Source organism: Anolis sagrei, chromosome 5 (genome assembly GCF_037176765.1).
Source record: "Anolis sagrei isolate rAnoSag1 chromosome 5, rAnoSag1.mat, whole genome shotgun sequence".
NCBI lineage: Eukaryota > Metazoa > Chordata > Lepidosauria > Squamata > Dactyloidae > Anolis > Anolis sagrei.
This window is the reverse complement of record NC_090025.1, coordinates 173,125,614-173,138,959: the sequence shown is the minus strand read 5'-3', so window position 1 is coordinate 173,138,959 and position 13,346 is coordinate 173,125,614. Positions and strand designations below refer to the sequence as shown.

Here is a 13,346-nt window from a genome sequence, read left to right as displayed (position 1 = left end):
TCCTCTCCACACTCGCATGTCATGGATTCCACTTTGTAGCCCTTTTCTTGAGGTTGGCTCTGCATCTTGTGGTGCCAGAGCGCAGTCTATTCAGTGCCTTCCAAGTTGCCCAGTTTTCTGTGTGCCCGGGGGGGGGGGGGGGGGTGTCTCTCATTTGGTATCAGCTATTGGTTGAGGTTCTGGGTTTGAGCCTGCCACTTTTGGACTCTCGCTTGCTGAGGTGTTCCAGTGAGTGTCTCTGTAGATCTTAGAAAACTATTTCTAGATTTAAGTCATTGACGTGCTGGCAGATACCCAAACAGGGGATGAGCTGGAGATGTCTCTGACTTGGTTCTTTCACTATTGACTGCTACTTCCTGGCGGATGTCAGGTGGTGCAATACCGGCTAAGCAGTGTAATTTTTCCAGTGGTGTAGGGCGCAGACAGCCGGTGATAATGCGGCATGTCTTATTAAGAGCCACATCCACTGTTTTAGTGTGGTGAGATGTGTTCCACAGTGGGCAGAAGATGGTACTATTGTGGCAGAAAGTCAGTTTGTGATGTAATTTTATTTGGGAACAAGGCGTGCTTAATGCAGTAGGCTATGTTATTTGATTCAGGGAGGAGAGTCTCTACCTGTGGGAGACCAGTCTCCCACTTTGCATAGCTAGTTAAGATTTGAAATACTCAGAAGATAAGCTAGATCATGTCTGAGTAAGAAGTAATAATGCTGCTTTGTTGTCAGTTATTAACAAACTGAAAATACTTAGTCATATATTTTGTTTTTTGTTCACGTTTTAGGTCATAAACATTGGTACCTGTTATCAAAACTTCTCACCCTTTCTTAATTTTGTTCAGCTTGTGCTACATTTTATATTAACTGTATAATACATAAAATAAGTTCTTACAATATGCCACACATAGTTTGTTGTTCTAAAACATTGGCTTGGACAAGTTGGGGTTAGAGTTAGCAGCATATTATTTATTTAAATTAAGTTGTGTATGTTTTGTCTGGTAATTCTTAGGCCATGAATGGCTATTACAAGAATTACTATAGAAATGATACCTTTAGCTACCATTCATAAGATAAAAGCAATCTTGGATGTTGCTAACTTTTTGCAAGATTTTTTAAATGGGTGGGCCACTATACCTATATTAGGTGATGCACCAAGTATTAGGTTCTGCTTTTCTAACACAACCAATATCTTGTTTTTCTTTTCTATACCTGCTGTTCAGTATTTGTCCATTTTTGTTGTTGCATATTTTTGAGCTGCTGCTGGTTTTTATTCTTATTACATCTTTGTTTCCAAATGCATACACAATGTATCCAGCATCTGTTAAACAGAGCTGTTTTTGAAGTGGGAGAACCTATTTACAACTCTGTTGCATCTCCTTTTTCACCACTGAATATGAAACTGAATTCAGAAGCTTATACTATGCTTTGGCTCTATGAGCCTATAGCCCACTTATATTACTAGTTGATTCCTCTTGATAAAGGGCAAAAGGGGGAAGTATAACAGTCCAGCCACAGTGTCATTTTTTACTTGTGTTAGTGTAGGCATGTTAAGAGCATGCGCATGTGTTAGATCATATATTGCCCAGAAGGGAGAAAGGCATGAGTTCATGTTACCCACCAAACATTCAGGTAAGCTTGCACCACACCTTCCTTTCTAGTTTGAGGCTTTGATCCTATTTTTATTACTTTGTTGCACTTAATCTGTGTTTTTAAGCTTCCATACACTGCCTTTAAAATGTTTTCAATAGCTTAATCTTGCCAAAGCAAGATAGACTGTTGATTTTTGGACTCCGGTGTCATTATTTTATTTGATTTGGATATTTTAAAGTACTGAGCTGCGATGCTAGACTCTTGTGATTACAGATTTAGCTTAGTTTGTTGCAGGCATGAGTAGTTTGACCTAGACATTTGTAACATTAAAATGTGCTGCTTGAAACATCCCTTGATGTGAAAAATATTGAACTGTGCTTTTTTGAATGAATGCAGTCTGACTGAGGTTTGATTAAATATGCACAATATTGAGTAGTTCTACTAGACATGGTTTGTTTCTTAGGAATATTGAGCAGTGCTTTCGAGTTTTTTTTATTTAAAAAAACTGGTTTGAATTGAGGCTTTCTTACCTACAACTGGTACATACTTATTGGTGCTAACCACTTTGCTCTTGGACCTGTTCACTGTTGGAGTGTGATTCTGAGAGTTCCGCCAAATTTGAATGTGGACTTTAGGCAGTAAAAGTTTCTCTTATTGTTTGAGTTCTCAAACTACCAGCAACTGTAACTGCAATATGGCTTTAGTTTGATTACTTTTTAGAGAATGAATACCTGTGGCACACAGAAAAGGCAGTTTGGAATCACCTGTGAATCAAATTAGATATATGTGCATCTAACAGTATGTATGTTATAATGGAGGGAAGGGGTCTATGTCTTAACATACCTTGATGTAAGAAATATTGTGAGCCACAAAGAGGCCTATATTGCCATCAGCCATAACTCCAGTCATAATAAACAATAAGAGCAAGCAATAACATTGTTTCTTTGTAATGTGGGCTTCCTCAAACCATTGCTTTCCAAATGTTTGGACTGCAGGTCTCATAACCCCTTAGTCAGCACAGTGTGGTGGTTAATGCTGGTGTAGTGTTTCAATATAGTAGTTTAGCTAGTGGGTATGATCATTGCAGTACTGGAAATCGTGGTTTTCAGTGAAAATATAGAAATATTTAATTCTAGTTTAGAGAGAACTTCAAAGGATGATACATGAAACTTTTATGGTCTGAAGAAATTAAATAAAAAGGAAAATGTTCATGGACTTTGCAGGTGATTGTAACAGGATACTGCACCATGCCTTAATTTGTAGTCATGCAAGCTATGTTAAGCAGGGCTTCACTTACTTGATATGAAGAACATTACAGTTTAATGCCATAAGTGAAATCATTGCTAGAAACTATGTGTAGAAAATTTAAGCAGCAGTATGCAGATGACAGAATAGACTAATAACAATAATAATATATCTTATTTTAATGTGAAAATTGGGACTCAACAGCTTACAGTTAAGAAGGGCAATACAATAAAAAATACAAAAACTATTTATTGCTACAGATGCTGATTGAATAATACAGAAGTTTGAGCTTTTAATTATTTTTTTTTTAATGTCAGGAGCTACTTGAGAAACTGCAAGTCGCTTCTGTTGTGAGAGAATTGGCCGTCTGCAAGGACATTGCCCAGGGGATGCCCAGATGTTTTGATGTTTTACTATCCTTATGGGAGGCTTCTCTCATGTCCTCGCATGGGGCCCTGGAGCTGACAGAGGGAGCTCTCCCCAGATTTGAACCTGTGAACCTGTGATCTGTTGGTCTTCAGTCCTACCGGCACAAGGATTTAACCCATTGCGCCACCAGAGGCTCCTATGCTTTTAATGATGCTTGCCCAAGGATGGAGGAAGGATGAAACCTGGTGGCTATGAAAACTGAAATGTAGAAAAACTTCAGCCAACAAGGCAAACCAGATTATCTGCTCTAGCTGTAGGCATCCCCTGGATTACGAACAAGATAGGTTCTGTAGGCTTGTACTTAACTTGCATTTGTATGTTAAATCAGAAGAGGTACATTTTTTAAGTTCAACTCCAGCCAAAAATATTTAGTTTTAGTTTTAGATAGCATAGGGAAGAGTTAATACCTCTGCAACATTTGTTTTGCTATCCATGCCCCTGTTGAGAAGACTTCATCACACTTTCTGTCCTTGTGACAATTGTATTTTGAAAATTTTGGATTGTTGTGGAACCAAGGGCAGGTGATAAAGCTTCAGTGGAGACTCCTTTTTCCCATGATAACTTACAGGAGTGAATTTCTCTTTCTAGGGGTAGAATTCCTCTCACTTTCTGGTATTTCACTCCTGTTTGTAACTAGGAGTTGTATGTAAATTGGATGTTTGTAATTTGGGGACTACTTTTATAAGATTTCAGATTCCAGTTTTTTAAAAATGTATACAATAATGACAGTGGACAAATTGAAACAGCTGAGAAGACTCAGCCTTTTAGAGAATACTTTGCTATAAGTTATTTTACTCTTTAGAATTTTGATGCAGCACAACCAGCTTTATTTTTTTATTATCTTGTTGAAATCTGTTTTACAAAGCCCTTCCACATAATCAAGAACAACAGATTTTAAAATGCTCACTGATAGATTTTTAGACCTCAATAATGGAAGGAAAATAGGCTCATATCGTAACATTTGGATTTTGCTGTTTTATAATTAATTATATGCTTAATCTCTGTCTGAAAAGTACTAATGCTGGATAGTGATAACAAGATACACTCAAGATCACATACAGTAGAGTCTTGTTTATCCAAACTTTGCTAATCCAACGTTCTGTATTATCCAACGCAGTCTGCCTCCTGCCCGGATCCACAGCTGTTTCAATGCATTGTGATGTTTGGTGCTAAATTCGTAAATACAGTAATTGCTACATAATGTAACTGTGTATTGAACTGCTTTTTCTGTTGATTTGTTATAAAACATGATGTTTTGGTGCTTAATTTGTAAAATCATAATGTAATTTGACGTTTAATAGGCTTTTCCTTGATCCTTCCGTATTATCCAACATTTTCGCTTATCCAACGTTCTGCTGGCCCATTTATGTTGAATAAGCAAGATTCTACTGTAATAGAAAAACAAATAATTTAGTAGTACAAACAAATAAGGCAGTCGGAACATGTACATTTTTAAGCGCAGCTCCAGATTTTATACACATGCACACACACACACACAAACACATATGCATCCTTTGGATAGTATAGGAAAGGGTTAAAACCCCTGCCTGTGTCTCTGTTCAGAAGATTCCACCTCACTTTCCATCCCTCTGAGAATTGGATTTTGAAAAAAATTGCTTGTTGTGGAAACAAGGATTGGTGAGAAAGCTTCAGTGGAGATACTGTTTCCCCATGATAATTCTTTCAAGAGTGAATTTACCTTCCTAGGAGTAGATTTCTCTCACTCCCTGTTGTCTCACCCCATTCTTAACTATGAGTCATTTGTAAGTCAGATGTTTGTAACTCTGGGACTGTCTATATGTAGACATAAAAGAAATACTATCCAAACAGTTGAGAAATTCCTCCAGCAACAAAGGAGATCTATGCCAAAGACCTTGCCTGAATAGAGAGCAGGTGCTGAAACAAACCAGTAGTTTTGCATGAGATGAGCGTTACTCAGATGCCAAGAGATTCATGTGTAAAATAAATGGTACCCTAGATGTCAATTCCTGCATTTATCATGCAGGCTGCAACTGTTTGCCAAGGTCAAAAGGGATTTTTTAACTGCTGTCTCCTATGAAAGGTGTTCTTAAGACATAATTAACATGCACTAATAATCAAGCAAGGACCCGGTTATCAGCAGTTTAGAGGTTATTACTCCAAAACAATTCTTCAGGATGGGAGAAAATCCTTTTTTTGGCAGTTATTTGGAAAAGTTACCTTTTATATCCATTGCCTGTCAGGAATTAGTGATATGAGTATGAAACAAAATGTGATACTGCAAGATGTACAGATTTCTAAAACCAGGAATATGCTGTTGCCTGTAGCCATAGGGTCATTTTCTGTTCTGAGATTACTGCTTAACAATTTCCTTACACTTGTAAACTTGTACCATCACTTTATTGAACAAGATTGTTTATACACTGTATGGATTCTGTTTAATTATTTTGCTTGCATTAATGGGTATATCAATGCTTTATATTTACAGTCATACCATTGTTCATAAAAATCTGATTGGACATTTATGCATCAGATTATAAGAAATGAGTTGACTAGTAAATATGTAACCAATAGTTGTGTGGTATGATTAAAACAGTACTGTTGTACAAACCCATATTTTACCCTAATTTTCAGCCCATTAAAGCTGAACTTCCGAGAATTACACATTTTGTTGTAAGGTTCCTGATCTTCCTTCTAGTGTATAATCTGTCTGAATTGATTCATTTTTTCAAAGCCATAAAAGTTTTCCTAAAACTGCTCTGTTCCCTGTCATGCATGTGGAGAGATGTGGCCTTGAAAAATACCTTCAAGATAATTTTTGAAGATGCAATCCTCCCACATTTTTATCACCATATATCCAATTGATTTGGCATAAGTGCTTTGTTTAAAAAAACACATCAATGTCAATTATTGATTTTCTAAAGCACTTCTAAATTTTCCTGGTCTAGTAATGCAGATTCCCTACTCATGAAGAACTGTCTTTGGTCCTGAGTTGAAGTGCTGTAGCACTTCCCTTCCTCCCATGCTATAAAATGGCTTTTAAAAGGAGGTAACTTTCAAGGTGCAGGAGAAGAAAAGAAAAAGGAGTAGTGTGTAAAGGAGGCAGCTGCAAAAAGATCAGAACTTCTTGTAGTGCTCTGTGGAAGAACACTAGTATTGCAAAGACAAGACATAGTCACCCAAGCAGAGAAAGAGCGCAGCCAGCTCCGTGTGTGCATGCTTGTATATATATGTGCATGTTGTAAAATAGAGGGAAGATTCACAGCTGACTTTCACCCTCCATTGTAACATGAGCCTAGCTTTGTCTACTAGCAAATCATAACTTTTTGTCCTGGCAACATTTCTATGAAATGGGTTCCTCATAAATGACATGTCACAAAAAGCAGAGCCTTGAAGGTGTTTGGTTTGCTACCCATTTTTTCCCTTTAAGTTGGTCATTGGTCTTCTGTGAAAATAAGAGTTTCTATCCTGCTGCTAAAATATACTTACGTGTTTGAACTGTTTTTAGTGAATTGTAAGGCCTCATCTAACATATTTCCAGTTCAAAATGCTATGTTTCTGGAATATATGTGTTCGGAGAAGTTGGCATAGTTCACATGAACTCTGAAGGTGCTCCTCTAGATTTGGCTGTCGAAAAGTGAATTCCTGGTAAAAGTTATCTTTTTAAAAGTCATTGCCATTATGTCAAAGCAGATGTTATAGGTATGCTGGCCACCTGCTTGTAATTGTCTGTTTTTTTTCAAAGAAGCCATCTAGTAGTAGGCATTCTGGACTTGAATACAGTGTTCCTTCACTTACCGCAGGTGTTACGTTCCAGGAACACCCCTGATAACTGAAAATCCGCAAAGTAGTGATGCTTCACCGGGTTGGTCTTCTGACATCATGCAGGTCCCCCCTTCTCTCTCCCAACCCACCTGCCATTCGCCCATCTTGACCTGTCCATCCTGTCCTTCCTTCCTTCCCATCCTTCTCCTGCTTTCAACCTGGAAGGGCTCCCATCTGCAAGGGAGAGTGAGGAAGAGAAGGAGGAGGAAGCAGGTGAGGAGGAGGAGCTGGGCAAGTGGGGCACCTGCAGGAGGTAGCTTCCCAGGCTCGCATCTCCCACAGTAAATATATAAGTTACTGTATTTACTGTATTGAAAAACCGCAAAACAGTGAGTCTGCAAAAGTGAACCACCAAGTAGCGAGGGATCACTGTAGACTAGGGGTCCCCAAACTTTTTGAACAGAGGGCCGGGTCACAGTCTCTCAAACTGTTGGAGGGCCGGATTATAATTTGAAAAAAACATGAATGAATTCCTATGCACACAACACATATCTTATTTGCAGTGCAAAAAACCCACAATCCCCCCCCCCCCCCAAACCCACACTTCTATATGAATAAAAATGTAATGTTCGTTTGTGGGATAACAGAACTCAAAAACCACTGGACGAATTGACACCAATTTTGGACACAAGACACCTAACAATCCAATGTATGTTCTTCACTCAAAAAATTGATTTTGTCATTTGGGAGTTGTAGTTGCTGGGATTTATAGTTCACCTACAAACAAAGAGTATTCTGAAACACACCAGCGATGGAATTGAACAAAACTTGGCACACAAAACTCCCATGACCAACTGAAAATACTGGAAGGGTTTGGTGGGCAGTGTCCTTTGGTTTGGGAGTTGTAGTTCAACTACATCCAGAGATCATTGTGGACTCAATCAATGATGGATCTGGATCAAACTTGGCACAAATACTCAATATACCCAAATATGAACACTGGTGGCGTTTGGGGAAAATAGAATCTTGACATTTGGGAATTGTAGTTGCTGGGATGTATAGTTCACCTACAATCAGAGAATCCTGAACCCCACCAATGATAGAATTGAGCCAAACCTCCCACACAGAACCCCCATGTGAGCGCCGCAAGGACTTCTCTTTCTCCCTCGCCATGCTCGCGATGCTCTTCTTTCTGCTGCTCCCCCTCCCCGTGGCCTTGATGGCTGCTTGCCTGCTTCTTGCTGCTGCTGCTGCCCGGGGCTCTGGTTGTAAGGCGTTGTCCTCGTGCGCGGAGGCTAAGGGCTGTGCGGGGCTGGCGCGCACGCCGGGGGAGCCCTGCGGCGTCTACACTCTGGGATGCACCCCGGATTGCGCTGCGTGCTGCGGTGGGGAGAGAGGACTCTGCTCCAGCCTCCCCTGTTCTCCACCCTTTGGGATAAGGCCAGGCTTTTTCCCGGAGGCAGGAGAAGCGAAGCCTGAGGCAGGGGGCGAAGCGGCTTTGACACCGCTTCGCACCCCGCCTCTCAACCTTCTCCACACCCCGCGGGCCAGATAAATGCCCTCGGGGGGCCGCGTCTGGCCCGCGGGCCTTAGTTTGGGGACCCCTGCTGTAGACCTTCAGTTTGTGTACTAATTACACCCATATCCCATTGAAATTTAGTCATATTGATATCAATGGGAAATAAATGCCCAGTGAATTTCTGTTTCTTTTGGTACTGGTTTAGTATTATGGCACAGGCAGATGTTTCTATACCAATATCATTTGTCTGATAAATGGGATAGTCATTTTGTGTGACACCCAAGATGCCTTTAGTGCAGTTGCAGCTGTTCCTTTAGATTATTTCATGTATATAGTTTTCACAGTGTCTAGAATGAGTTGCATTCCTACAGTGTACTTCCATCCATTTTTTTCCAAGGTAGACAAGGTGGTGTAAATTATTCTATTACCATTATTTTCTAATCACAATTACCTTGTGTGTGAGATAGTGAGCTAAATGGATATTTGAAGATGGGTCTCCCAGTGTGACACTCTGATCGTAACAGCATACCGTTTCACTTTAAAGACTTGTGTCAGTGAAACTGGACCTGAAGCACATTATCATCCATGCCTTTGTTAGCCAAATACAATAGGGGAAAGAGAGTGACTTTGCCAGATGTAAGATTACAAAGTGTAGTCCTAAAATGAAGAAAATATGGATCTGGTATACAACAGTGAAGTGGGACAAAGGTACAATTGTTTATTTGTGTTTTTGGAGGGTGGGGGTTGATCCAGGCAGTTAGCCACATGTTTCATATTGAAATCAGTGGGACTGAGCACCATTTGCATAATCTATATGCAGTCTGCAATAAATATCGGGTAAAGGATATCTTATTTTCTAAGTGGCCTATGAAGAAAAAAGGAGGCCGTACTCCATGCCTGGCATCCAGAATGGTATAACATCATTACAAATAAGACCTGATAGTTTTCAGGTGAAGGTGCAGTTTTTAATTTAAAGAGTTCGTGAAGATCTTTTCTTCTCTTTTTAGCTGTGTCAGAGTAGAAGAGCACCATGCTGTTGACATTGACCTGTACCACTGTCCCAATTGTGCAGTTCTTCATGGACCCTCCTTAAGTAAGTAATGGCTTTTAAAACAGCAATGTAGTTTATTTATGTAGTCATTTACACTCCAGCATTCCTTAATAAGGCTCCCAAGCAGTTGACAAGCATAAACAATACAATACTGATAAAGTAACATTGTATATTTTCAGTACATAGATATTTTCAGTGCATAAAACACTACAAAGATGTTTTAACTCTTTCTAATTGCAATTTCTTTTTCCTATTTTATTTCTTTATCTATTTCCCATTTTCAGCTGTGAGACGTCTTTGAAAACCTGCCAGTTTTCTACATCTTGTCTTCATCTAGCCCTTGTTTTGCCTTAACATTTGGTTTATTTTTAAACAAATGTATTAAAATTACTTAAGATGTAGCATTTCTATTTCAGAGTTCCTCTGAATGTTTTCCGCTTAGAATCAGGTCTTCCTTGGATGAAAGAAAATTTCACTGTATCTTTTGGTACTTGCCATGTTCCTTTGAAAAAACTGTATCTCATACTCTAGAGAATCCTCTGGGAGTCTATTTACCCTGTTCTAGAATGCAAAATCTTTAAATACGCATTGCTATTGCCTGTCCAGTTGTATTTATTGTCTACTCATAATAAACTATAGACCTAAACAACTAGTTACTGTTTCAGGAGTATTATTTTACTATGTCTTTGTAGTTTAGCATAGCTTTTTTTTCTTATTAACATGCATGCCTATCATGTTCTTTGTGTTCTGTACGTTTGCTTGATTTTCTCTTTACCATAATTTATTAAGAGACCTAGTTGTTACCTTTGCACTGACTGGGGATATAGCTGTCAGACATAGATACACTTCTTCAGCTTTCACATTTTATGTATTCGTATCTAACCTTTTCTATTATATAGTAGATGCCGTGTCTGAAGAATCTTTATAAAATGTATCTTGCCAGTAATCATCACAACCTCAATGCTTTTTTACATTCTTGATTAAATCATTGTTTGTAAGAATATCATTTGAACTCCTAACCTTTGTCTGATATTCCATAACCTGTTTGGTTCCTGATGTATTCAGTGCCACTTTCAAGACTTCAGGTTGCTAGATTCAGTTGGCAGATGGCATTAATGATTTGGTGCTTTCTGGCATGTATGATATGGCCCTGTCAGTTTCTTTCATGCTAAAGCAGAAAAGGGGCTTCTTTTTTTAGCACCAGAGAGCTAGGAGGAGGAGTTTACAAAAATCAGAAGTGTTAGAGGACAGGTGCTAGGTAAATTGCACAAAATGATAGTCCTTAAAAAAAACCCTTTGTGGGAAGACCGAATATATTTCCGAATAAAACTTCTCTCTAATAGCCTTCTTGAGTAGTAATAATGGAGATAGATCTCTCCTGAGTTTTTGCATCTTATTTATCTTTTTAATATCTATATCTGTTTAGTACCCCAAGAGTCTCAGGTTAGATACAGTGATTACTACTGAAGTAGAAATTGATACATTCAAATGTTGTTTGCTTTTGGAAATGTATTTTAAAGCAAGTTGCTTGAAATTATTTCTAAATATTGCTGAGCCTCCTTATTAAGCAAGTTCTGTAGCATTTCTTTTCATGTTAGATCATAATGTTTAACTGATATGTTTTCTTAAAGTTTAATTAGAGAATAATATATCATTACAGGATAATTACCTACCATTTCTGAAACTCCCTTGAAGTTGCAGTTTAATTATTGTTGTGGGTTGGTTAGCCTATTTGTGCATTTTGTCCATTACATTACTTAACAGTATTTCCTCAATTCTAAGATGCCATCAGTTGCAAGATGCGCCCTAATTTCAGTACCACCAAGAGAAAAAGGATATAGGTAGAGATATATATAGATAGATAGCACACACCTTGGGGCGGTCGGGATGGGGTGGGGTCTATCTTAGAATTGAGGAACTTTAGTTCCCAGTCACTTGAATTCTATTAGAATTGTGTTTGTTTTTATTTTAAATCCAGCTAAGTCTTTTTAGACCAAACATTAAGTATTTTGGATTGTGTAATACTCTGCCTTTAAAATAAATTCAGTTTGTTAGGGTAAAACTACTTGTATGTCTCACAAGTTTTTTAACAGACATTCTGATTTGTTCTTTAGAGGAGTTCAGTTACATCTGAAGCTTTGTCTTGCATCTTTTGTAGTGCAGCTGCCTACCTTAATAACTGTCAGATGCCATTGGCTGCTTTCCAAAGTAGTCATTGGGTTTGAAAAAACAGGTGTGTACACATGGAAAGAATGATATGCATCGTTCTGCAAAAAGTTACACACACTGAGATTTGGTGCACATAAAACGGCTGCTACATGGAGGCTGTTTTAATAATGGCAGGAGCTTCTGTACAACTAGCTGATTATATGCATCATCCAGGCTACCATATTCTTTTTCCCCTTTAAAGATGTATGACTATGTGCCTCAAGTCCCTATGATGAGCCACTACATACAACATAGTATGCATACGGCTTTTGTTGGGAATCATGAAGACATTTTTACATGCTAGCCATCTTGTGTGAACTAGCAAGTGGAAACCTTTGTTGCCAGGGACAGTTTATTTGGCAATCTTATGCAGCACAACAGCTGTTTGATTACTATGCAGTTTCCCTTGTGGTTTGATTTTTTAGCAGTAAATGTGATAGGTGAATGTGGAGAAAGCTGGACATCAATTAAATATAAATATCTGTGTTATACTGTATTGATAGCACAACTGTTCTCCTGCTCATCCCCAGATCCCATTTGATCTTGGAAACCAAGCTGAGTCAGACCTGTTAGAACCTGAATGGGAGACTGCAACCAAATACCAGTCGCTTTAGATTATATTTCAGAGGAAGGAACTGGCAAAACTACCTCTTTGCATAAGAAAATTTTAGGAAATTTGTGAGGTCTTGTTAAGATGATAGGTGATTTGAAGGGAAATACACGCATGCAGAAAAAGTTTTGAGAAGAAGAATTGTAGAGGTGGAAGATACTTAAATAGAAATCTTGGGCCAGGAACCTGTTTAGAGAATTCCTAGAGAAACAATATAAATCTCTGATTAGGATTTTTTTTAATTTTAATGTCTTTTATTTCTTTTATTGATATATCTGTTTCTTTGCAGGAAGTTGGACTGCATGGCCCATGAGGCCACTCCCAGCTCTATGATTCTATGATTTTATTTATCTACATTCATTAAATATATTTCTTTATTGCCTTCCAGCCCACAAGTGTTGACATTCTTTCTTGGGTTTATAAACTATGATTTCTGAAAAGCTAGAATGAAAATCTGAATTGTGTCTCTAAGAAAATATTACACCCTATATACTCATGTATAAGTCTTGAAATGTTAGGCAAAAATGTCAAACAACTTGGGTCGGCCTATTCATTGGTCAATGTGACTGCTATACCTTATCTCTTATAAAAAAATCATCCCCTTCTCTGAATATAGTGGCAAAAGGCAAAAAACATGGTTCATCCCAGGAGAACCTAAAAGCAATATAGAACCCCCCCCCCCCCCTCTATTCTCTCTGATGTGACACCACTTCTAGCTTTCTGAATGCCTGGATGGTGAAATGGCAATTGTGGCCAGGGACGGACGACTCCATGAAGCAGCATTGGTGTTTTCCCCTCTCTCTGGAATGATTGTCAATATCCATGGATTATATCAAATTCCATAATTTTGGCCCCAAAATCTGCCCTCAACTTATACATGAATCTGACTTACGCATGAATATATGTGGTATATTGTAATGGACATAATTCGTTTTAACCTTTTGTGTGAAACTAT

At 38.4% G+C, this 13,346-nt stretch overlaps 1 protein-coding gene across 1 annotated transcript in view; it reads left to right on the top strand.

Annotated features, from left to right (window-relative positions):
- The window catches only part of KDM7A (lysine demethylase 7A), a 60,416-nt gene that overhangs the window by 20,411 nt on the left and 26,659 nt on the right, over positions 1 to 13,346 (top strand). Inside the window, exon 2 of the mRNA XM_060776846.2 lies at positions 9,530 to 9,615. Within this exon, the coding sequence (XP_060632829.2) occupies positions 9,530 to 9,615 (86 nt within the window). The remainder of the gene's footprint in view (positions 1 to 9,529; positions 9,616 to 13,346) is intronic.